Source organism: Spea bombifrons, chromosome 2 (assembly GCF_027358695.1).
Source record: "Spea bombifrons isolate aSpeBom1 chromosome 2, aSpeBom1.2.pri, whole genome shotgun sequence".
Lineage (NCBI taxonomy): Eukaryota > Metazoa > Chordata > Amphibia > Anura > Pelobatidae > Spea > Spea bombifrons.
Window position 1 is genome coordinate 29,697,302 of NC_071088.1, and position 26,563 is coordinate 29,723,864.

General features: G+C 36.7%; 1 protein-coding gene across 1 annotated transcript in view; it reads left to right on the top strand.

Annotated features, from left to right (window-relative positions):
• The window catches only part of IL1RAPL1 (interleukin 1 receptor accessory protein like 1), a 541,156-nt gene that overhangs the window by 104,037 nt on the left and 410,556 nt on the right, over positions 1–26,563 (top strand). Inside the window, exon 2 of the mRNA XM_053457345.1 lies at positions 8,438–8,538. Coding sequence (XP_053313320.1) covers positions 8,457–8,538 — 82 coding nt within the window. The 5' untranslated portion in view covers positions 8,438–8,456. The remainder of the gene's footprint in view (positions 1–8,437; positions 8,539–26,563) is intronic.

A 26,563-nucleotide genomic window follows, 5' to 3' on the forward strand; every position in this document is an offset into this window, starting at 1 on the left:
AGAAAAAATGTAAACATTGAAATTGGGATAACACATACAATGAACATGGAAGACGACAAACAAGGTAGGCCAAAGATTTATTGTAATGCCTTCTAGTCAGCCAATGTAAATAGGGTACCCTGTAGGTTCACATAGGCTTTTAAGACCTTAGGCAACTCCTCTTTAAATGATACACTTAACTCTACCTCTGAATTATACATTTAACACATGACAGCCTCAATTGATTAATTACTGTCAGAATATAAACATAGTACAGTCCATGCGCATTTACAAAACTGTTGATTGCTAGGTTGGCTTAACATATATCTCATGGACAAAATGTCAATATGAATTAAAGGAAGTTCCACAATGTAATTAAATGAAGAAAAAAAAAAATAACTCCAGAGATGCAATGAACAATGAGTAATGATGCCAGGTTTACTATTAACTGTCCCACCTTGCATAAAGCAAATTATTATTTATCGGATCTACTTAACCTTTGAAGCTGTTGCTGGTGTGTTTTAATTTGACTTAGAAAAAAAAAACTATGTGTATAGGGACTGTTTTTCTTCGGCAAAAAAAAGATTATATTTTTTGGTATGTTTAGCAAGTAAACAAGATTTTATATGTATAAAAATAACACAGTTTAATTTAGCTTTTTGTTAACCTGTTACATTACTACATTGGAATCCACAGCAGTTTGTATTATCCAGTCAGTATTCCCAACAGCGAAATGTATACATGTTTGAAAACTAGTGTTATCGGTATAGGCTTTTATGAGCAGCTAGCATTTATTTATTTATAAATTACGGAGAAACAGCTTCTTGATCCAAGGAGATATCTGACTGCCGTTCTGTGGTCAAGAAGGAATCCCCCCCCCCAGTTTGTGCACAACTGGGGTTTTTTTTTGCCTTCTTTTGAAACAACAGCAAGAAATAAACAGATATGGGATATGTTGATAATACTACTAAAAACACACAAGATTTTGTTGCATAATGTTCTTCTTTTTTCTTCAATAACTCTTAGAATCCAGTCAGTCATGGTTAACTTTCCATGGTGACAGTATAAGGTAAATTATAGAAAAAAAAATAAAATAAAATTAATTAAAAATGGAACTTATTGTGATAACCTGATGACAAAATCTCTTTTTTTTGTTTAGTAGGGAAAATAGCATTGAAATGTCATTGGGGGTTCTAGTAGAGCAAACATAATGGTCTGTGTGCAAACCTGTCATTAAGACATGCATCGAGACATCTCCATAGCGTTAACCCAGGGTCACTTTCTGTAGGTAGGAGAGCATGCTTGGCCGTACCCACTCTGCTCCCAGCCCGGTCTCTATAGACTGCCCAGTTCCACTCACAGCTAGCACGTCTTCACATGTAGTAGGCCACCTCCCCACCTCACAAAGCCACCCTCCCAGAAAAGGGAGGACCCACTACTGCTGGAAGTTCCCTAGTATGTACTTACCTATTGGCTTATTACTTTACATTAAGAAAATGTAAAGGTTCATCACTTTGCTAAAAAGTGTGGTAGACTAAACAGTAAATACCAAGAACACAAGGGAAGTGTGTGAAAGAAATAAGTTCAAGGTCTATAAGGTTCCCCCTTTGGACAATTGGTATTTGAAAGGACATTAGTGGTGACGAGGAGGTTGGTGGAGCATTGGTAGGTAAAGAATGACCCCATGCTAGCCTTACCATAACAGTCATACAGTTCACATGCATTTGTAAGTTGTTACCCTGTTTTATAAGTGTATACCATCTTCATGATAGCACTTTGCATGTGCTGATCAGCAACAATATCAATTGTATATGTGTCCGTGAAACATGAACAGTTGATATGGTCACCATAACATACAGCTGAAACAAAATCAAGTTAGCAATCGCCTGGTAGCAACATTTGGAGAGCAGCTGACTGACCATTGGACACACGCTACAAAATGCCCAGCAGGCAAGTGCATAATAGCCCTTCCCATCTACCTGGCACCCAGAATAATCCTTGTCATTTATCGGCAATTGCTGATTTTGAACCTCAGACCATTCTTGCAATAGCTATCTCCATCCTGCCTACAAATAACAAAACAGTATCGTTTAAACTCTAAGATAAATGACACAAAATAAATATTTTGTTTAATTTTAAATATACCTAATTTTTGGGAGGGGTTATTAAAGGATATTTGAACTGCTCCAAATTTATATTGTCATCTACAAATTGTATTTGCTCAAATGTGTCAGATTATCGGCATTGGAGCGCAAAAGAGCACGCTGCTGATTCTTTAGAGAAATTTGCCACATTTTCTTCATGTATGTAAGTCTAAAAAACCCAGGCACCCATATCATTTGTTTTAGCAGTGCAATTAACTTGATTTATAGGTGCTATTGTTTGCAGTAGCTGCTATATGAAGACCTTAGCATGTGGTTTAGCTTCATGCAATAATGCTTAGATGTTCAAATACTCTGGATAAGGACTGTGGTATCATTAATTTTACAAAGATTTGTCAGTCGGTGAATCATGGATACAGCAAAAGTATACAAACAAAGCAAATTTTCCTTTTCAAAATGCTTACTGTTTTCCACTGTTTATACGGCATTTTAACAATAGTACTCGACTTAGCAAAATACTTTTTTTTTTCATCCAGAAATACTTGTTTAGTTAACCCCTTAAGGACAATGGGCGGTCCCTAAACCCATTGAAAACAATGCGTTTTGAGCCCGTACATGTACGGGCTTTGTCATTAAGGGGTTAAAGGTGCAGAGAAAAGTGAGAATGCTTAGCAGTTTCAGGCTCAGAGATTTCTTTATTGTCACATTTGGCATCACACATGGCATCATCATGTAGTAGATAAGCTCGTATGAGCAGGGCCCTCCTCACCTGTTGTGTCTGTAACTCAATTTGTTATGTTACATACTACTTGTTATGTCCTGTCTACCCATTGTACAGCGCTACGGAATTTGATGGTGCTATATAAAACAATAGTAATAATAATTATAATAGATGACTAGGGCCCTCTAACAACAATCTGGCATATAATGCATATAGAGCATATATCTTAGATGTACCTAAGTAGGAAGGAGAGCCCTTCTTTGGGATCCAAATCCACCAACTTCTCTTTCCTCTGCTGGTGTCCCTGTGATTTTTTTTCATGTGTATCCACACCTCATTTTTACATTTAATTCCACCGGGAGATGTAAAAGGAAGTTGATTTGTTCAAATATAAATAGCCTTCAACCGTGTCAAATCAAAGTGGTGGGGGTCATAGAGAAATATTGATAAAATAAATCATCTGTGATGATAAATGTGATTTATGGAGGCACTGCAATTCAGACTTATTGAATTACCTGCTTTAGAATAGAGGCCATCTCACTGAGCACCCAGAAATATTATCATATTTATAACTGTGAGGAGCAAATAACTGCAACATATGGTGTATTATGGAATGTCAGATTTCAGGTGCTCTCATTTTTCTTGATGGTTCATAATAACCCCTCTCATTTTAATAAGATTTGAGATCCTTCCACATATTGAACTCATTGTAATTTCTTCCTTTTCCTGCCACCTCTCCTTCTCTTAAACGTCTCAACCTTTATACCTTAGGGAGGAAATTGGAATCACGTTCCTGTTGATCCGTCTTACCGAGATGAAATAAACTGTTTCATACAGTGTCCCTGAATAAAACAGAACTTACTTTCACATGCTGTTTTAAATTGTCCAAGTGATCATACTTCCCCCAGGCTTATATCTCTTGTTTCATTTTGTATATTGTAGCGCACACATTCTCTCATTGTCTTATCCTTCCTTCAGTTTTAATTTTAAGATTAAACTTAAAACTAAACGATATGACTTGTACTACTTTCTTATCAATATTCAAATCAAAGGAACTGGGCAGGTTATAGAGTGTAATTACCATAAAATGGTAATGGGATAAGACAATATCTGGAAACTTCCCAGGGCAGGCTACCCAAAGCTGTCCCTTTAACAAAGGAGTTCGTAAGGGTTCGAGGCTAGCCATGCAAGGGGTATGATGAGTTGATGTGGAATTGAGTGGGAAGTGGGTACGGCTAAATGATGCTTCCCTGGCATGGAGAAAGAGGGGAAGCAGCACTTATGAAGCACCTAGATGCTTTCACCAATTCCATACATGAAATGATACTGTACAGAGAGTCTGTAGATCTTGCATTTAATCACTTACGCTCATGTTGATGGTCCGTGGAAATTTCATGCAGACCACTATTGCCACCTATAGCCATGTGGAACTGAAAAAAATCATTCCTGTAGTAGCACATTGCATCATATCAAGAGAGAAGGGACATAGAGGGAAGATTTGCCCATCTTCTATCTTGCCAGCACTATGTATGGATATGAATTATAATTTCTGAACACAACTTCAGAAACTCTTTACTAGTACTGTTACATACTCCACACTCTCATACGTTTATTATTATTATCTATTTGCAAATTGTTATTTTCTTTTTTTAATGTTTGGATTTGTGCAAAGTAAACACAATTAATGAACACAGTTTATTCTAAAGAAGCATCAGGTGGTGCTACAAATATTCACTATTGAGGAAAAAGGCACCAGACTGATCCCAATTACATTTTATTGACTATAATCACATTAAAGGAAAATCAACACTACTTTTTCCTCTAAACTAGAAGCATGCCTTGGCATAAAAAGCACAGCTTTCCCCTCAGTAACACAGCTAAATATCAAGATATCCTATATTTTAGGGTAATTAACATAAAAGCCTAGTTATTCTTGAGTATGTCTCAGTTTCCATGATTGCATGTAGTTCTTTCCTGTAATAATGTATATTAGCACAGGCATAATTTCTTCATCTACCCTAGACTTTTGACCTTTGACGATTTTCAACAGGTCTATACTTTTCATTGTAATGCTCTATGGAAAATAGAAGGCAAACCCTCAGTGAGGATTTTGTTCGTCTGACTTAAAATTTCATATCCCCTTTGCCTTTATGTCTTAAAAACATTTTTCATTTGGCAGTATTACTGAAAAAAGGGAAGAAGTGGTACTAAGTAGTGGCTGAGGACATGCTTGCAATTATGCCTGGTGCAAGGGCCTTCCTTCTAAAGGACCTAGATGACATTTTGGCTCATACATATGGCTTTCCCCATTGAGAAAGATAACTTTGAGCTAGATCATCCTTTTTTAAATATTTCTTTCCTATAGACTGGCAGCACTGATACACCCCGAGGCTTGTTGTGACCAATTAACATGGCTGGGTTCTCCTTAAAAGCAATATGACTATGGAAAAGGAGACCAAAGGTTTCCTTTATGTAGTGATCCATATAAAAAGTGCATCAATTAGGTAGAGATAATTTTAATAAAGCCCTACTGTGTACAATAACCATAAGAATTAAATTAGAGGTCCTAACTTATTTTATGATTTTTTTTAAATGTTGATGTTTGAACCTGTGCTGCTTGCAAAAGCAGGCAGAAGAGTAAGTTAATGATGTACTGATATTCTTTTCATTTGATTACATATGTCAGAGAGGAAAGGCACCAATTAAGGATTTTATTATAGAAATAAGTTGATAATGTGTCACCTCTTATATTTTCTGCACTCACCAATACATGTAATCCTACCGCTCTAATCATTTTATTTTCTATGGCTAGTACAACTTCTAGTTCTACTAATGGCTACATTAAATAGTCACTGGCATATGCCAATGTTTATTTATTGTCAGCTGGTGGTCTTGACCAGAATTGTAAATAATATTTATTGACAAGAACTCCTATTTAATCAATGTGAAACATGAATCTGGATATATTTCATTTTACTCCAAAGGTCATGTCACATGAGGGAAGTCATTTAAAGTTCATCTACATAATCATTCACATAATACATCTGTTAAAGCCCTCCCTGATCTTCATTTTACTAATTACGTGTACACAGATGCAATACCAACGGGGAGATCAGTTATGCTTTTAGTGATAAATCATACTAGGAAAAAGCCTAGGTTATTCCAATCTATTGATATGAATATGTTAGCAGTAATGCTGTGTGACGTCTGTTCATGGAATGCGACATTTTATATAAAGGGCAGTCAAAATACTGCCTTAGAATGGAACAAAGGTACAAAGTTTTATTTTCATAAAATAATGGACACATGGATATGTCTTTAAATAACAATGATCTTAGCTTTCTTGGGTGGAGATGGTTGCTTCCCCTTAAGGACAATGGGCGGTCCCAAAACCCATTGAAAACAATGCATTTTGAGCCCGTACATGTACAGGCTTTGTCATTAAGGGGTTAAAAAGAATGTATTGTATAGGCTTAAAAATCGTCTTGACCATATAGCATGTTACTCGAAATAAACCCAAAAATATCCTTTTAAAGGTATCAAATATTAATTGCTGGTTTGTGCTTTTTCAGTTTTACACATGATACACTGAAACATTTCAAACCTGTGACAAGTTGGAGTTACAAACAAACTGTCCAATATTATTGTAAGAAAAAAAATCTTATCCATCAATTGTGGCACGTCAGCTTTACAATGTGAATGACAGTACAAACATTCCACTGGTTGCTATAGCGACCGCATCACTTTGACCACTTTGTGATACATAACTCTCAAATGCAGAAGACATTTTATTCTGGTTCCATCTTTATTATTATTTTTTCATCTTTTATTATTTTATCTATAAATATCATCAGTTTTGGTTTTGGTGTAACACCATGAATACAGAGATGTTTTGGGATAATGCCTTCCATTATTAGATGTTTATTTACTGCTTATTATTATACATAAAGTGACTTGACTAAGTGCACAAAGAGCAAACATGGGAATCCAACCAGGCTTTCCTGCCTCAGACTTCGAGACAGCAGAGTCAACATAATCATCAACGAAGCCATCTGTTCTCTTGTTATATCCAAAGAATGCTGTTGATAGAACTGCGTTGTAATTTTCAAAGTTGTCACCATTAATCCTAAATTGAGGTGTATAAGTAATAGGAACTGTGTGAAATTTCTTATTCAGTCATCAAAAAATGAAAAGCAGATTATCAAAATACTTTTGAGGGCTACATAATAAATTTACCCTAAGGCTTGTAATCTTAAGTAAGGATGATTTCTGTCTAGGAATGTAGGTTAAATGGGCATTATTTTTTGATCTAAAAATAAATGTTATTGTTTATAACATGAATAATACAATCTTTAGACACAAAGGCCCAGTTTACTTCAACATTTCGTAAAATTTGACGGCAGAAAGGAACCATTCAGCCCATCTAGTCTGTCCATGATTAGTCCATGATCAGTCCTTTGGTCTAGTCTTAGATTTAGGAGCCATATGCCTATCCTACGCATCCTACACTGTATTAGCCACTACAACTTCTAATAAGAAGCCGTTCCATGTATCTACCATTCTCCCGGTAAAGTAAAACGTCCTTACATTACATCTGAACCTCTGATTTTGGCCTCTTGTTCTAACATTTCTCTTCCTTTTAAATAAACGTCCTTGTGTAATTTGTTAAATCCTTTCAAAGATTAGACTTGGATGCTATGCTGTGATTATCCCTTGCCCATTTAAGTGTTCAATTAATTTTCTAGCGCAGGATCAATTGGTTTAAGGTATGAAGGAGCATAATGCATGCAGAACTTAAAAGCCCTTTAGACAAACTTATAGAATACTTGGCAGCCCTAAGATATTGATACAGATCAGCACAAACTTGCAGTATCTGCCTGCTCTGAATTATGAACAGCTTTAGTTGTCTACATTTTAATTAGTTACGTTACGGAATTAGTTAATTTGATTAACTGTCCACATTTTTTGGTTGAAAAAGTTTGGTTTGTGTCATCATGGTATATGTCTTGCTTTGATTGAATTAACTGCTATTGGCAAAATATCTGGAATATGTTTTTTTTTATGTCTTGAAAACTCCCATATATAGCAAGTAAAGATTACAAAGATAACAAAATGACTACAAGAGATATCTGGAAATAATAAAGATCTACTGATGTATTAAATGCTTTCTTTTACATAGAGCAGTAAATGCTGTTTTTTAAAAAAAATTTAACAGTTAAATAAAAGAAAACCAGAAAAACGTTTCTCACATCTAGTTTTGTCATTTAAAAATACTAATTTAACTGTACATATTGCAGATGTAGATAGAATAACAAAAGGTATATTCATACAGTAAATCAGCTATGAACTTTTAGTAAATACCTAAAATATGCCATAGTTAAACTGGTGGACTAATTGGATATAACAGATACATGTCTCCAATGGCTTAGAACGCTCTTATCTAGTGTATTACACTAAATTACATGAATATGATGTCATATAGTGGTACAGTAATTATTTAGTGTATCAGTGAAAGTCCCATTGCTACTTTACCAGCCACTGTTTCTATTACAATATATCACGTTATGGTCTACAGGCCTATGTTCCAGCCTTTAACATTTTCTTTTCATTTATTTGTTATCTTTTTCTTTTATAGAGTTTTTAAGAGCTGAAAGATGAAAGTTCCCATTCCACAGTTGATCCTCCTATATGCTACCCTGACACAGAGTTTGAAGGTTGTCACTAAGAGGGGTTCAGGTAAGTGTTGTTTCTTTTAACTATTTGTTACAGTCTTGCTAGTACGGTACTGCCATTGATATCACCAAAAAAGTTATCTTTCAGTAGAAACGTAACTAAATATACTACTACTATACCGAGACAAATATTAACCTTAACCATGTGTTACGATGATACACATTTTCTTAGCCTGTAGGATATTACCTAAAACGTATGCAATTGTTTCAAGTTAACGACACACTCCCATGGGGGTATTGTCATTGGATTTTGGCCTGTGTGGATAACTAGTTGGAGGAAGGCATCTTTGGTAGGAGTTATAAGGTACAGGTACACCAACGGCATCAAGTGTTTATGGGCTGTTTCTGTATAGATCCAGCTTATCATGCGTAAGTATATGTGCCTATCACTTCAAATTGTTAAGGCACATCTTCATTTAAAAAAATATGTTTATTTACATGAAGCTTGTGAATGGAATCAGATGCGTAAGTGTGTTCCAGGGGCTATATTGAAAAGATCTAACAAAGGTGAAAAATGAACTCCAAAGTCCAGTTCTGTTGTGGAGATGAAAGACAAAGGTTCTGAAAAGACTTTGTTACTAGATGGATTTTCTTAGAACTTAAAAGATCTGGTAAAGTGCATTATATCTAACATATCAGATACTATGCCTATGAAAAATAATCTATTATAATATTCATGTTGTTAAATATACTGGGGCCTTTGATTTCATAGGAAAATTATTTTAGCTCCACACCATCAACTTTTTTGTTTACCAAACTGGAAAATCTGAATTTCAGACAATATATAACCCTGTACAAGTACATACAACTGTATATCTAAATTTTTTGAATACAAATGCAAGAAATACATTCTTTAATATAGATGGTATACAGCGATATGCCAGTAAGGGGTAAAGAGTGACAATAGATTATTTCAACTTGAACTTCCACGTATGGCCACTTGGGGCAACAAAACTATGATGCAGCAAAGTTTACCAGTGCTATGCAACAGATCTTAAGTAGTCATAATGGATCTCTGACAGAAATGGCCAAAGGGCTTCACCAGATAGAGTGTCTGCTGAGTGTATTTCGCTACCAATGGCCATGTGGCTTGATTCGCCCTTGGGTTACCAGTCTCTTAGCCAGTCTAATGAACATCATTAGTGCAGCTATGATCTCTTTATTGGTCAGTAGAAAGAGAAAAATCTGTATATTGGCTACAATGATGGTTTCCAAGAAAAAAATCATTGTTAAATTACACACGCTAAAGGGTAAAATTGTTATCTCCAGCTTATTTGAAAAAGAAACACTTAGGGAAGTTTTTGTAAAAGGGCATATTAAGGAATGTAATAACAAAATAGATGCTTAAACGTGTTTAACTGCCTCCATGCTGGAATGTACACGTTACAGCAGGACTGGCCACAGAGTTGCAAGGAATTCTATGTATTCTCCCCTGTTTTAATAGAGATGTCTGAGTTCAAGCTCGGATATTCAATATCTGTAGCCATTGCGCACTGGAGTTGAGCAGCCATGCAAAAGAATGAACTGGGTTTGTTGTTGTTGTTGTTTTTCTTGTGACAGACCAAAATTTTAATATTCTTTTTTTTTAAATCTTCCGAACATGTATTTTAACTATTAGTGCCCTATTGTTCTTTATGGCACTGATGAGCTTAGATTTGAAGTATGAATTTTTTTTTAACTATTTGTCCAGCTTAAGTTATTGAGGACAAAAATCACACGTTTTCAGGTTAATATATAATACCATAACTGCCAAGATTCTCTGGCCACATACTGTCAGGACTGTCGACATCACATGGCAGGATTATAATGTAACATCTCACGCTGCCCAAATTATGCCCACTTTCTTCATACCGTACTGAAAGCCCTTTTTGGCACGAAATAGGCATTGCACATGCGCATTGACCAAAACTTTTGGGACACTGGTCTAGACTTCCTCTCTTGTGACTCCACCAGCCATAGTAATACATCTGGCAAGTATTCATAAACTTCCTTGTTCAATGATGTACCAGACAATAGTTTGATTCCATGTTTTCTTTCCAAAGAAACACTGTGGTTGCATATATTTTCACATTATTATCATTATGTATTATCTGGTATGAGCAATAGGTCAAATCCCAAACCAAGATTTACTGCTTGTCTGTATTTTATTTTTTTATGTTGGCTAGGAGACGAGCTATTTAAATGAAAATGGATGGATTTCATTTGTAGTTGCTGGCTCTTTCAAATTCCAACACTTGTTTTACTTTTTACATTATTCTGAAATATATTTAATGTATCTTGACAGAATATTCAATGTTATACAAATGATTTAGGAAGCTGATTGATGACATTATCAGTGCATTCTTCATCTCCTTACATCATCTCATTAGCTATAAAAAGTGACTGTGGGCCAAAAATAGAAATGTGGTTTTATAACCAAATCGATCAATCCAATGTTCATGTTGATCAGTTCATCAGTTATTGTTGCGATAAGACGTGTCTCTAAACTTTGAATGCCTTCATAAACACCTGTATGAGAACACTCAAGACATTGCGTTCTATGTCTTTTTTCATAATCTATGGGACCTCCAGTTCCTAGGATTATTTGTATCTAATTTTACCTATACTTTTGTCCTCAAATCAAAGCCAGTGGTTTTGTGGGCTTTAGTAATAGGTGTACATTCAATCCATTTAGCTGTATACCTATAACCAGAAAAAGAGCAATTTGTTACAAAAAAAATGACCCCATTGCACAAATACACAAACCAAGGCCATTCCATCATGATACCGCAAGGCTCACAATAGATTTTAATTAATATTCTGTTGCTAGGTAGCAATCATTCTATAAAGCTAACAAAGAATACAATAAAGGAAGCAAATCACCTTGTTCAAACCTCACTGACTTTTGGAGACAGGGTAATTTTCTTTAATTACAGCGTCACAACGTTTGTCCATAGTGCACATGAATACTATATCTCCTTTTCTCCGAGGGATTATATTAAGAACCTTCTCTACACACATCTAGATGAATACTAGATACTCCATTTAAGTTTTTGTAGCTCGTTTCAGCTTCTCTTTTCGGGGTGCTGACCTAATTCCATTTGGGCATAGGAGCTTCTCTGTGAACATAGGCAATAGCTTAGGTCGCTCTGTGGTTAATAACACTAATAATAGAAAATGATTGTTAATTCTGTTCCGTAAGACAGGTTGTCAGAATGGAGGAAAATAGTCCCTTATTTATCAAGGACAAGGGAGCTATTATCGGCATTTGAAAATAGCCAACTGATGTAAAATGTGTATTGTAAGTCAATGTTTAGGGTATGGTTTAATGTATACCCAATATATATTAAATAAAGAAATACAAGTGTGCTTCTTTTTGCTTTTGCTCAGTTTCCATAGTAACTAAACTAACTACTTTTCTCATAGTTTTGTTTCCATGGTCACATTTGTTTATATGCGTTTAGATTTAATGTATAAAATGCCCTCGAACGTTCAATGCTGCAATATCTATGGTATTCATTTGATGGCCTGCAATTGTTATATTGAATTGTGAAGAGCTGAATCCTTGTCATTTTAATTCTGTTGTTAAGTGATGCATAGTGCATTCCAGATAAGCAGAAGATTGCCGGCTCTACAGCGGGTATGTATGTTACCTGGCAAATCCAGGGCTTCTCTCCCAGCATCCATCTGAACACAGACAGGAAGGATGGAAGGGCTTTAGGTCACAGCAGGGCCGGCCCTACAATGGAGCCGACTGGGGCAATTGCCCCAGGCGGCACTTTTGAAGGGGCGGCACTTTGCTGCCCCAAGCGCTTTTTTTTTAAGCGGAGGAGAGAGAGGGGCGCCGAGTGGGTTTCGCTTACCCGCTCGGCGCCCCTCTCTCTCTCCTCTGCGGTGAGTCTCCGTGCTCTGCCACGGTGCCGGCTTGTAATGCTGAGCGCCGGAAGTGACGTCAATTTACGGCGCTCAGCATTACAAGCCGGCACCGTGGCAGAGCAGGGAGACTCGCGGCAGGACTGTTTAAAGGTAAGTACCGGGGGGGGGGTTAGGGTAGATAATGGCGTCGGCAAAGTTTAAAATGCTGCCCCCCCGGCGTCGGCGGGGCGGGGGGGAGTTGGCGGCATTTTAAACTTCGCCCCAGGCGGCATTAAGTCTTGGGCCGGCCCTGGGTCACAGAGTGTGCTTTGGTTGGCTGTTCATTCTCTTTTTATTCCCCTATTTCACTGCCCTCTTTTTCCTCCCCATCCATGTTGCATGGGCTTGTGTGCCCAGTCATACCTGGGAACTTTCTGGCTACCTGGCACACTGGGCAAAATGCCAGCATCAGAATATGCCAAGCCGCACACTGCATGAGTATGAATATGCGGCCGTACTTAGGTCAACAGGTGGCCGCTGGCCTTAAAGTGCCCCATCATCTGTGTGTTTATATATATTGTGGTACATATATATCTCATGTGCCTTCTCATTGGTGAGTAACAAATAAATGTACCTGTTTTAGTCACGTATATGGTGTCCAAAGTGCAGATACTGTATTTAATAGTATTCATTGATTTTTTTATATACTGCATTTTTTACCACATAATTCCTTGGCAGTAACAAAATAAGAAATATCCATTTCACGCAGACTTGACATCTGCCAACTTTAACATGAAGTGTATATGCACTATAGTGACAACTTTCAGTTACATTAAACTGGATCCAAAATGATGCACAAAAATGCTAGAAAACAAAAATGCTCAATAACACTTACATGCTTAATTTATTATGAATCTTGCAAGGCTAACAATCACATCAGGAAAAATTGAATATCATAATAACTTTGCTGGCATGGTGAGGTTCATACGCTTAGGTAGTTAAACAGTATTACTTTATTAACACTCATCAGCTTATGAAGACAGTAATTTTACCATGCAATTTTAATGCTGTATTGAAACCAAGTTGTATTTGGATTAGCATGACGTCTACTTTTTCTTGTTTTAGATAATTATTTGTGAATTTACCAAAATTGGACAAAAATTGGACCAAAACAAAGCAAGAACCTCAGATTTTTTTTTTAATTCACAGGCCCTAAATGGTTTCCTACCTTCTCTGCTGACCACTTCCGCCAACCCCTTCCATTTCCATCTTCTTCCAGATTTTTCTTCTGTCTTGTATCTTCTCCCTTCTCTTCTATCTTCAATCTGCTATATTCAATCTGTTATCTTCAATATTCTATCAGGTACCAAAACTTCAGTGCCCTACCATGAAACTCTTCATTGAAAGGTTGAAAGTGACTAAATAATTATCTGTTTCAAGATTATTATTGTCACACAAGTGATGGCGACATAAAAGCAGGTGTAGTGCAGCTTCCATGTAGTGTCTTCTGTGGAGACAGTCAATTGCTTTTGATCCCTTCAATTATTACTGTAGAGTAGTGTGTCAATTTAAGAACTGAATAATTATACGCATGCTTCCTAAATAATCTAAGGCACAGATACTTCTGAGAATGGATTATAAATGAAACTTTTCACCTTCTTTGGATGAGGTTTCTTCATGTGACGAGCAGCTATCGTGGTCACGCATGGCCTGCAGCATTACGTCCGTAGAAGGAGATCGCACACATCAATATTAAATGGGCTAAAAATGAAAGGGGGGTAAAGCCTGTGTGTACATACTTCGGCCAACCCTACTTCCTAACCTTAAACATGGGTTTGAGTGGGACATAGGCAAAGTCTGTGTGAAGAACACGTCCTAAACAGGCATGCCGTTGCCAAAATAAGACTAAGTTGTGTGATCTCAGCAAGGCAATTTTAACTAAATTATATTTAATTCTTAATCTGTAATCAGTAAATATCTTTACAATAAATATAATATACAAACTGTGACAATGTGTTTTAATGGATATAGATTGATAATTAGCACCCTTATGTATGGATGTGTCTCTTAACTGTGCCATTTGGAATTTGTGAAGAATGTTTCAAGGTTGCACAAAAACTGCCCAGTATCACTATTTTCCCAGCCAAGCCAACCCATGCCAGGTCTCGGCAGCTGGCTATTCTTCATGCCAGCAATCAAGTCTGGCAAAATATCGTATAAGGCCAAATTTATGTTAGGCTTTTTTCAACTAATTTCCACATTAATATATTATTTGCAGTTGAATGGATATATTTTGCATGCTTTCTGTGCAGAAGTTACCCGTATAGAATGTATGATATCCTGGATAAAGTTGCTAACAATACTCTGCATTTCAATTGTTCTGTCAAGTTTTCACAAATAATATTAGAAACTGTAATTTGCTTTTTCCTTAAGTAATAAACCATTACAATAAAATAACAAATCATCTTACTATATATTTGTAAAGACACAGGAATAATTATAAATATACTTTTATTAAAAATGGGAGAGATAATCTTCTGTAGTCTACAACTCCCACCACAATGTATGACCAAAGATTGGTATCAATCCTAGACTCAGATTAGAAAGAATATTTGCAAAAGTGGAACATCTGTTAACAGGATGCATGAATACAAATACATACATAACAAATACTTATTTCTGGAGTTCTCCTAACAGCTTTATTGCCTAAAAGGTTCCGTCTTACACATTCTGCGGGTTGATTTGATTTGTTACAGGAAGCACATAGTGAACTACCAGGCAGAAACTATAGTATATTAAATATTCTTTTCAGACATTTATGATGGATGTTGTCCATTGTTACTGGCTGATCAATAAGTACATTTGTAAATTACTGATTTCACGATTATGGGTTTGGGTTTTTGTAAGCTTCCTTATTTGTGTTATCTACATCCTCGAAATAGGATGCTCAATGCTAGGGGTAGAAATAAATTACAGTAATTGTTGAAATTACTTTTGCTTTTTTGTATCCATGAAGCATTAGTTGTATAGCCAACACATACTAAAAAGCTGTTCCAAGACCCTAAATTTACCCTCACAGCTGCATTTTCATGGAATATTCAAGATAACTGTAGTAGAACAGCAACTGAAAGACAAAGGGGCTGCAGATATTCTGATGACCTGTTATCAAAACAGAACTATTTGAAGAACATCTCCTTTCTAGTTTTTTGTAACATTCTATATGTTTATATGTGTCTATATGTGTTGAGCTGGTAGTAGCAAGGGTGGGTTTGTACCATGCTCTTTTATTCATTTCAAACGTCCTGGGAGATTATTTTTAGCCTTTAGATACATAAGTACAATAGGTGGATGTTGGAGTTACTTGTAGTTGACATTTGTTAAATGCTAATCTTCATGTGTCACAGCAGCGGATCATGTGGGATGACACGAGGTACCTATGTCATGTTCACAATGACAGGTCGTAAGCTAGCATGTTATAGAAGCTATAGCCATCCTTATCTGCCATGTTAAAAGCAGTAGGTCACTATCTATGCATAAGAAATAGAGAGTAACCACTACTCTATACCAGGATGACTATACGATTTCAGACTAATATAACCCACCACAAAACATGTTCCTACCTGTATAAGTTTGTATCTTGTTTTCAATTGTAGAATGTTGATAAAAATAACAATATGTTCCTAATAGGTAGTATTAACCTAAAATTATTTCACCTCATTCTATTGATTCTTATTCCCACAGCTAACTTGGGCATTGATTTTACTAACCTTTATTTACTATTCAGGTGTTGCAGGGGAGTTCCATACCCCTAACATTCCAGGTGCCTGAAACCTTTGTTGGAAAGCATAGTTAGAGAAGTAGCTAGCGATATTGTTAGGGGACAACATTGCCACAGGACCATCAGCTTAACTCCATGTGCAGCTAGTCACTTCAGTAGCTCACTCCACACTTCAACTCCACACTCCACAGTATCATGGTAAGGTCTCTTACCTGCCGGCCCTTGCAGCCTTTGACATATGGAGCTCTGTAGATGCTAAACACTCCCTAGATAGGTCCCAGCACCAGTCTGTGGTATGCGCGTCCCCCAGAGACCATGATCTGTGTACAGCAGAGGAGTATGCACATCACAACCAGGTCTGCGTAGTCCGTGGTCATGACCCGTGAGGGGTCACCACACCACAGGAGTTCTGACTGATGAACCAGGAGGGCTGAGGGCATACACAGTGCTGTTCACCCATAGTACAGACTCAGGTGAAGGTATCAGGTGCAATCAGAGAGAAGTCTTTACCTGCAGTCCTATAAATTCTCCTCACACCCTCAAGTTGGTGCTCAGCTGGCTGATGCCCTTGCTCTAGCTCTGCTGCTCTTTATTGAAAAAGTTTTCTTGTTTATTAGAACATTGCTGTGTTACTGTAGGTGCCTGACCCTGGGCTCATTCCCTGTCCTGAATCTCTGCTACCTTTATTTTCCCTAAACTCAATGATAAACTTCACAATGAGGCTATGCTATTCTTCTGGGACAATTCATTTCTGATTGCTTGACTAAATGTATTAAGCAGAGATAGCAACACAGTTGTTATGTGTAGGTATATACATCTAACATATGAACTATATTTGTCATCTTGTTCTATCAATTTAATTTGCAATATTTCCGCACAGCTTTCAGAAAAAGCTCATAATTCAGATACATAAATGGTGTCTTTCTTTGTGAGCGTATGTAAAACATGCTGTGTGCATTATGGTAATTTATTGATGATGAAACAATTTATAATAATGTCATGACAAAAATGTTAGCATGATTCTAAATATCGGATAGATATTGAGCAATATATTGCCATCTGGTGGTTAAAAGAAATTAAAGAATTTAAAAATACACAAGAAACTGCAGGTTATGCAGATTCGTTTAAAGCTGATTAAAAAAATTTGGGTTTTAAGAAAGTAAGTATCCACACAATGAATTTAGGTCTTCTTGAATAGAATGGTAGAACAGCTTGACTTTGAAATTGCCATATATCAACACATTAAGGTTTTATCATGTGTTAGAATGCTCAGTATCCCAGTATTTTAATTAGTTTATGAATGTGCGTGTTTGCTTTAACAGATCAGCAGCTAGCCATATTCCCAGTGAGCCATTCTTTTAGAAGGCCTGTGTGAGATAAAAGGATGGGTAACCTATTGGCTATTGTCCATTCTTGCCTATGGTTGCCCCAATGACTTTTTCCCTGTTGCCTGTTAATAAATGTGTTACCTACTTACAGCTCATTTTATGGACAGCCGATGTGGTGCTATTTGCCTCCTGCAAAGTAGTTATTTCATTAGGCATGATGGTCGTTCTGCTAAGGGGTACCTTGTAGTAGTGCAGTAAAGCTGCCATTGATATAAATATACACAATATGACTAAAAGTATGTGGACATCCTTCCTAATTATTGAGTTTGGATCCATACTCATTGCTGTCAGGTGAATAAAATCAAGCAGTAGACTGGATCGTACTGAAGCATTCAGTGGCCTTAAATGTGGCACTGTCATAGAATGCCACCTTTGCTACAAGTCAGACCTTTCATGGTCCATTGTAAGTGCTGTGCGGTGAAAGCATCTTGGAGTAACAACAGCTTACCCACAAAGCAGCATCACTAACTACTGAGTCCCTGGAAGCAGCATCTGCACAAGCACTATGCATCAGGAGCTTCATGAAATCTGTTTCCATGACCAAGCAGCTGCCCATAAGCTGAAGATCACTATGCACAATGCCAAGCATCCCCTGGAGTGAGGTAAAGCACACCAACCCCTGGACTCTAGAGCAGTGGAAACACTTCCCTATCTGTAAGTCTGATAGACAAAGCTAGTTTGGTGTTGAGGAACAGAGCCCTGATCTTAATCCTATTAAAAACCTTTAGGGTGAATTGGAATGGTGATTGTTAGCCACATTCCCACAGATGAACTCCAAAATCTTGAGTTCTTAACTCATTTTCTGAATAAATATCGAGTTGTAGCATTGTTAATATAATCCTTGTGGCACAATGTGTATGAATCTGACATGCACCGATATAATTATGGGAAAATCTTTTTTTTTTCTTTTCTTGTATTGAAAAGATAGTTATTCCCCATAGCGGTATACAAACAAAAGAAATAGCAATTTTAACCAGATAATCACAAACTTTTATAACTGCAGAGTAGCTCCTTAGGGACGTACACTAATGGACTCTAAAGAATGTTTATAGGAAGCTACTGGTAATAGCTTCATGGGAATTTATTGAAAGAACTGCAAATCCCAAATGTTTCTGGCATTTAAAAAATAGTCGTGTGACCTTTTTTTCCTTGAAATCTTTATTGATACGTTTAGCGACTCTTGGGATATAATAAACAATATTGCTGTTATTATATGAAAAGGCCTTATGGTTATGGCCATAGAACGTGTAAGCTATCTAACAAAAGAACGCATAGTAATGAAAGAAAAGTAAAATGGGTGTAAAAAAACAAAGATTTCACATAAACAACATTTTTTATGAGAGGCATTAATTAGGTGTACGTGGTAAAGGAATTGGTGATGGACTATTCTATAGATAAATACAAATTCCATGTGAACTGAGTATTTAAGCTTAAGAATTGGCAGCATGCTGGTTGCTATGGAGATTCATGTTTCTTTAGGGAAATATAATTTAATATATACCAGTGTTATTTCTCGCAGGCTAACGAGCAAAGTTTGCTGTGAGCATTGATGATATGTCCACATAATGTATTATATAAGCCAATGGTTCATGTTTTTTATTTGCTTATTTTGTGTATGTTTTCAGTTTGGGCTTTAATCTTAGAAAATCCTTTATCTGTAGCTTTTAACCAATCTATAAAATGCGGAAAGAGAAAATGATTTCATAGAAACCACTATCTCCGTATCCCAAAAAAGCAATTTTTACAGATAGTATTAATAATAGTTACATAGAATATATTGCACCTAACTTATTATTATTTTTTTTAATATCAGTTAGGCATGTTTTATTCTTCTGCAATGGCTTTCTTAAAATTCTCATTATAATGGGCCTCTACTTGATGTAAATCCCCCCTTCAGCACTTAGATGGGGGGAGGATACCCCTACAAAGTAGCCCATTAGTGTGAAGATCTATATATATATTTGTCTCACACACCCTATAAAGGATGCACTGGCTTGCTCTTCAATATGTAACTATGCCCCATTTTTATGCAAAAGAAAGGCAGCATGAGATTGGAGATTTGTGCGTTGGGTGAAATATGTTCCCAACATAATTTCCCTACATATTTTTTTCAGATCAAAAAAAATGTTGATATAGCCACATACTCTTCTGATGCTGTTTCCAGTTCAGTTGGATTCGTTCGTATGCGTCCCCCACACCAATTGATTATCACTTTTTTAAGGAAATTCGTGTTGGTGGAAACTCATATGAAGACTGCTGTGTGTTTAGGTTTCGGCTTGTGTCATTGTATCGCCCACCCCACAATCTGTTACTGACCCAGCGTCTGACCCCTGACAGCCTCTCTGCATGCACCAGAGGGCTTGTTCACCCAGTTGCAGTTGGAACAGACCCCAAAGGCGACCCCATCCATTAGAATGGATGCATCTGAAGGGCTTCTAGACAGGCTTTGATGGCAGTGTTAGGAACATACAGGGGACAATAAGACTGTGAGTGATTTTATTTTAGCTTTATTTTTTTTTATGAAACCTGAAATCATAAAAAGGACTTCAAGCAGAATTACATTAAATTACACCTATCATTAAGTGTCCCACATAAAGTAAATGTTTTTGCATAACCCCTAAGCACGTATTGCATGACCAGTAGGGTCTAATATATTACATCATTGATTGAAGAGGGGCAGGTCAGCTTCTATGATTATGAATTAGCTTTAGAAATACAGAACATGAGCCACAATTATTTAATTCAGGTTACTTGTAGTCTCTTTTTAATATTCTTAAAACATTATGTGCTGGCAATGCTTAAAGTGGGTATGTGTTTATTTTTTGATAAATAATTTATTTAGATAATTTATTTTGTGCATTTATTTCCTTTATTACTGTATAGTTTTCAAACAGAAGGTCCATTTTATAAAGGTAATTTGTAATAAATTGAATTAAAGGAACAACAGACCTAGATATTGTGAACAGATGTCTGTTGAAAGGAAGTGCTTATTATATAAAAGGGACAATAACCCTTTTGCATTGCCAGAATGGTGTGTTTGCTAGTCTCCCTGGCACTTAAGGAATTGAGAAAAGAATTGGGTGGGTCGGGCGTTATTATTATAAGGAGGATATATAACCTTTCAGTATCAGCAACATTTTTACAAATAAATATTTTGTATTTTTGTAACACAAAAGAATACAATCCTATGTGTTCATATATCCTGTAGACAGTTGTATTTATTTATTAAAATATTCCTGGTGTTCAAGATTTGTGGTATAAGTCGGGTAACTGTCAGTAATGTATATAATTGGTTGTTCTGGTCTAAATGACTGGTACTGATGTACAGTAAATTCTAATGACAACAGTAGTAGTAGCATTATATACTATTATTACAATATACTATATTAAATTATATCTGAAATCGAATTTATGTATGATTGTGGCAAATTTGTCTGTAGAAAGAGGAAACTTACAGAGGCTGATGAAGGAGCAAGCAAAGTCAGACTTTATTTTAAGAAGTATGTGAAGCAAGCACTGTTTGCTACCCAATCACTGCTTTTCTGCTAAACTAACGATGTTTCACTGAGGATTTTAATGGCAGCTGCAGCCTGTCTTATATAAAAGCATGTGCAATGATGGCCACATTTCCATTGAATTCTAGACAGAGTAATATGCAAGTCAATGGACACATTGTTTCACTTAGTTAGAAACACTGTGAAGTTGGGTGACCACATCAGCCATGTTTTCCATGACAGATATAATTTTTACATATTGCTGACCTGCCAAAATAAAGTGCTGCCCTGTAGTATGGAGGATGTATAACTGATTGGTTCCATTTCATGAGTCTATACATTCCACATACTGCAGGCCAGCATGTCATCTTGGCTGGTCAGCAATATGTAAAAATAATATGTAAAAACGTATACGTGTCCCGGAAAACATGCCAATGTGGTAACCCTATTCTAAAGACCATGAAAACACTGAGGGATCTTCCCTATTAAACAAGGAACAATAAAAATATTGGTGTAACTGTTCCCTTAGGAATGATCACATGCCTATTAGCGTTAGCCTTATGAAAAATCTATTAATCAGCACCAAATGTATTATGAGGATAAGGTAAAGTAAACATAATGATGGCTTGTATAAGATTCATAGCATAGAAGTAATTAAAAGAAAACTTTTTAGATGAACATATGACAGTGAAGTATCATCTAACTGCCTGAACATTTTGTAATACATCTGCAACAGATGGAAAAACACAAAAAGAGACTTCTTGAGATTCTCAATGCATATTAATGCAGGTTAAATATAGTCATCTTACATATAAACATGGGGATTCTGCTTAGACAAAGTTTTCTATTGTATTACTTGTAAGGGACCCTATTTTGTGTGCTGTCACAATCTTCTGTTTACTGCAACTGATTTTACACTAATTTAATTTGATTTGTATCGGACACAAAGCAAAGTTTCCCAGAATAATTGACAGCTGTCCATAAGCAAGATAAAATGAGGCTGGATATTTGAAGAAACCACACCTTTTTGTGCATTGTTTTGATAACTAGGCTTGACCTAGGGCAGCACCCCAAGCCCCTCAGCGTCAATTTATAAGTCCACCCTTGCCTTTTCTTTGTTGAGGAGGCCGGTCAATGGTAACCCATCAACATCTTGATATCTTGATAAACACTGACAGGCTGGAAGTTGGAAAGCAGATATGTAGCTGAGGGATGAGAGGGAGGATCTTTGGAACAACATCCTGTTGTGGTTGGCCCCATTACTTTGATGCTCTAAAAAGCTGCCTTATATGATGGGTTATGCAGGTATTTTTTCACAATGTTCAAATTTTTATCATAGCCAAACTGATAACACAGAAATATTATCTAAAGAGATGCAGTATCTTAATGCATTTTTTGTGTCTAAGCTGAAGAGGTGGATGAGCCAGGGACAAGGTTTACCCCAAGCATGGCTCTTTGAGTTGGGTGCAAGTTGAACCAGTCTGTGAATGTGTGGAAGTACCAAAATACCTAAGTGAAGGAGGTTTTAGTCAGCTGGGCTCCAGTTCACAGTCCTGACCTTTTGACAAGCTGGGCTAAACCACACGTTGTGCTACAGCGTGGCTCAACGATTCACTGCCTTGATTGTCTATGCATGGCTATGTCTTCTCTATTTCTCTTTTGGGACTCTACATTGTCTTCCATGTTGACCTAATATAATGTATCACATATGACTAAAGGCCATCTTTTCTGGGATTGGTGTGGCTATGTCCATTTTCCTTATTCAATGAAAAATAGAGTTTGTTGTAGCATATTGGGCAAGATATATGACAACATTGTGGCAAGGAAATGTACTAGTATGTAAAAGATCACTGGTAAAGGCTTGGAAAACGTGCACAAAAATAGAAGTAAAGTGAACAGCATCATAAGTAAATTACACATAGTGTACATATATTAGATGTCTTTCACGATCTATAAATAAAGTGGAAATTGATAAATAAGTAAAGTAAGTATATAAGTAAAAAATATTACCAGTGATACAGTGTTAAGTAAAAACTTGGTACACAATTTCATGGCTAAACTGCTATATATAATCATCCAATCCGTGACTCTGCAAGGTACAGTTAGGAGCAAAACACCTTTCTATGACTTAATAACAAGGTGTCACCTAAGTACTAGTTCAGAGCACTTTACAAAAAAGCTAAATTGCTGTAAAAAATTGGAAGTCAAGAGTCAGAAAAACAAAATTATTTACCAAAAACAGGCCAACAGAATACATGAATTTTTTTTTTAACTTTTTCCTTTGGAGAAACTCTTATCAATAGTTAGTTGCTTTGCTGACTGCCAAACTGCCACGGTATCTTCAAACGAATAAAGGCTTAGCAATTTCACTTCTTTCACTGTACCACCAGAAGTAAAAAATGCTATACTAATCCCCAGGCTTATCGTATTGTGGGTATTTTCACTTTTGCGCGGTGTTAATTTTATAGACTGGGAACATCGCAGGGTTTTCCTAACCAGAGCTTCTTTCACCTTTCTAGGGAGTGTGATAGACATCAAGGATACCCCAATTCAGATTAAAAGTAGACAGTGGAACATGGGGAATGGGTGAGCATGGCCAAACTCGTCTTCCCTGACTGCAGATTGAAAATACTAATCCAGAGCCCTAAAGAAGCAACACTTCACCTGGAGAGTCCAGGTTAAACCTGGCAAGTTCCCTGTATTTATAGAGCAATTATAGAGCTTGGATTTCTATGAAAAATTTGTAATATTTATTTCCCATCAAGGGATTATGCTTTTGATACCTCTCCCAACAACAACCTGGCTTCCAGCCTGAGTGCGTTCCATGACAAGGTGTTTGTGTCCTATGCTCTAGAGAGGCTGCTTTATTTATGGGATTCCCCTTTAGTTTTGAAAATGCAGGTGTGGAAGGCTCAATATTTGATTGTCAGAATGGAAAAATGGTATCTGTTATACAACTGAGCTGTGAGTGATCCTCTATTGAGCTGTGTCATGGTCTACATTCGATTGCCCCTAATGGGTCATTGTGCTAACATTGTTCCATTAAATAATAAATGAAATAGTCCATGCACACCTGGACATTCCTATGGTCTTCCTGGTGAACATACCTGGGAACGTTTAGTCTCCGGCTACCTGGAGCCCTCCCCTTGCAGGATGCGGGTTAGGCAGACCCACTGAAGTCAAGGGGGGTCTCACTGATGTTCCATGCCGGGCTAGCCCCACACGCAGGAAGATACCATTGTTGAGTGGTCAGGTTTTTTGGGGATGTCACAATGCGTCTTCTGCGACCTGGAGTTTCCTTGTGGTGACCGGAGACCTGTAGAAGCGGCATTTCACCCAGAGCCTCTGGACGAAACCTGGAAAGTTCCCAGGTATGCGGGTTTAACTCCACTGAATATGCTTGCTCCTCCAGGCTATCAGTGTCAATGACCTATTTCCTTCTGCCAAACTTTCTTACTCTTTCTTCTAAGACTGAAAGAGCCAGTTAACTTTTTAAGGGTAATCAAACAAAAGCTCTTCATACTACCAAACACATCAAGATGATTTCTAATATGGTTATAGTATTATTTAAATGTTAACACAGGTTTAGTATACTGAACTAAAATTGGAGACAGCTCCAATGTTACCAAAGCTGCTAGCTTTCATTTTTATGACATCAGTATTTATGCAATATAAATCATATGAACAAACGTGTACCTGTGCACCACCAATCAATGAAGCCAGTTCTGAAAATCTCATATAAATTAATTTAGTGTTATTGATTTTCATTAATCTCCTAAAGCACAGAGCGCTTTTTTATGTAAGGACATTCACTCTACTCTCAAAAGACACATCAAAACCAATTGCAATCTAGCACAGCTAGCTGGAACTTTCTGCCAAATACCTGGCAAAATATGTCAAAGTTTAAGGAGCCGTAGTGAGTGCTACACGCTCACGTAACAGTAAAATAGAAAGTGCTATTTAAGAGAAAGGGAAACAGAAGGGTAGAATGTTCTAAAATCTGAGTTCCGTATGACTAATTCTCACTTAAAGATTTTAGTGAATGGAATGCATCTTTTGGATATTTGCAGATGTTTTGGAATTTAACTTTTACAGTTTTCACCTTGTGAATATTCAAGAAGAATTATTTGTTATAATATTAGGTCTTTGTAGACTCTAACTGATGTCAAATTCTATGTTTCTATGTAGTGTAATTATGGACTTGTTAAAGGGATACTGCAGCCACGTGTGTGTGAATGAATGTAAAGTGCACCTGTTTATTTTAATGGAAGCACTTTCCTGCCACTGGAGGAGCAGGGCAGCTGCTGATGCAGTGATGCCTCTTTTGTGTCAATTAAGAGGTTCATTTATTTATTTGGTTTAAAAGAATGCATATTAAAGTATTCACAGAGTACTTTAATATGCATTCGTCTATACTGGGGGTGTCGGGGACATTAAACAGTCCCTTTAAGGTAAAGACAATAGAGCCCTTCATGGTCAACATTCCAGGTAATATACATAGAGGATTCTGATCTATCCTTTGGTTTTCTCTTTAAAATGATGTGCATTGTTCACGATTAAGGGAAAAAGAGTGGATTGTCTAGCAATAGCAATTGATTTTTGGAAGGAAAGAATGATTTTATTAAAGCTGCTAAATTGTTAGAGATTTCTTGGATGCTAATTAGGTCAAAAACAAAAGTTATGTGGGTAGAGTTTCTGATATCCTTTGTAAGTTGCATTACTAATTTTATTTTCCTTTCTTTCATCCACAAGGGTATATGGGAAAGTAGTTTTAAATTTGCTTTATTTCTTCAGCAAGGGCAGAAATTATTTTCCACTGGTACTGTATGATCTTGAGCAGATGAAATGAGCTTTGATAATACTATAAAAAAAAGCAGATAATCTGGAAAAGGATTGGTGTGATACAATGACTAAAGTGCTGAGGGGCTTTGTTAGTCCTTTATGTCTAAATTACCTTTTTGAACACTTTTTTGTAAACCCACAACACAACCTTCCAAAGTCATCTATAGTCAAACACACAACTAACTGATTTTTTCCACTTCAAAAGTTCAATCAAATCATTACATAACGGAAAAAAACAACTATTTTCAGAATTCGTCTAATTTAGTTTTGAAGTTCAAGAAAGTGAAACAAAAATAATGTGCCTGGCAAAAATAAGCATTCATTTTCTAGCATTCAATGTTTGTCGTAATTACATTATCTGTAGCGGGAAGAATGACTCATTTATGTTTCATTGCACCTTTTTGGCCATATTGATAGTATCTTTCAGGAGGGAAATTGATGTACTTGGGAACTTTCCGAGTAAAGCCCTGCTTTAGTACTATATTTTGGGGCTAGCCATGCCCCTACATGAAGCTACGGCCCTAGAAGAGGGAGAGCTCCAGGTAGCCTACCATGGGAAGTTCTCAGAAATGGAAACTGAGACTGGTCCACATGGTGACAGTAGTCATCAGAACAGATGCTATATTAATGGCACACACCTACAGACATACACATTGAACATGAGACTTTAGTACTATATTTTGGCCAAAGTGC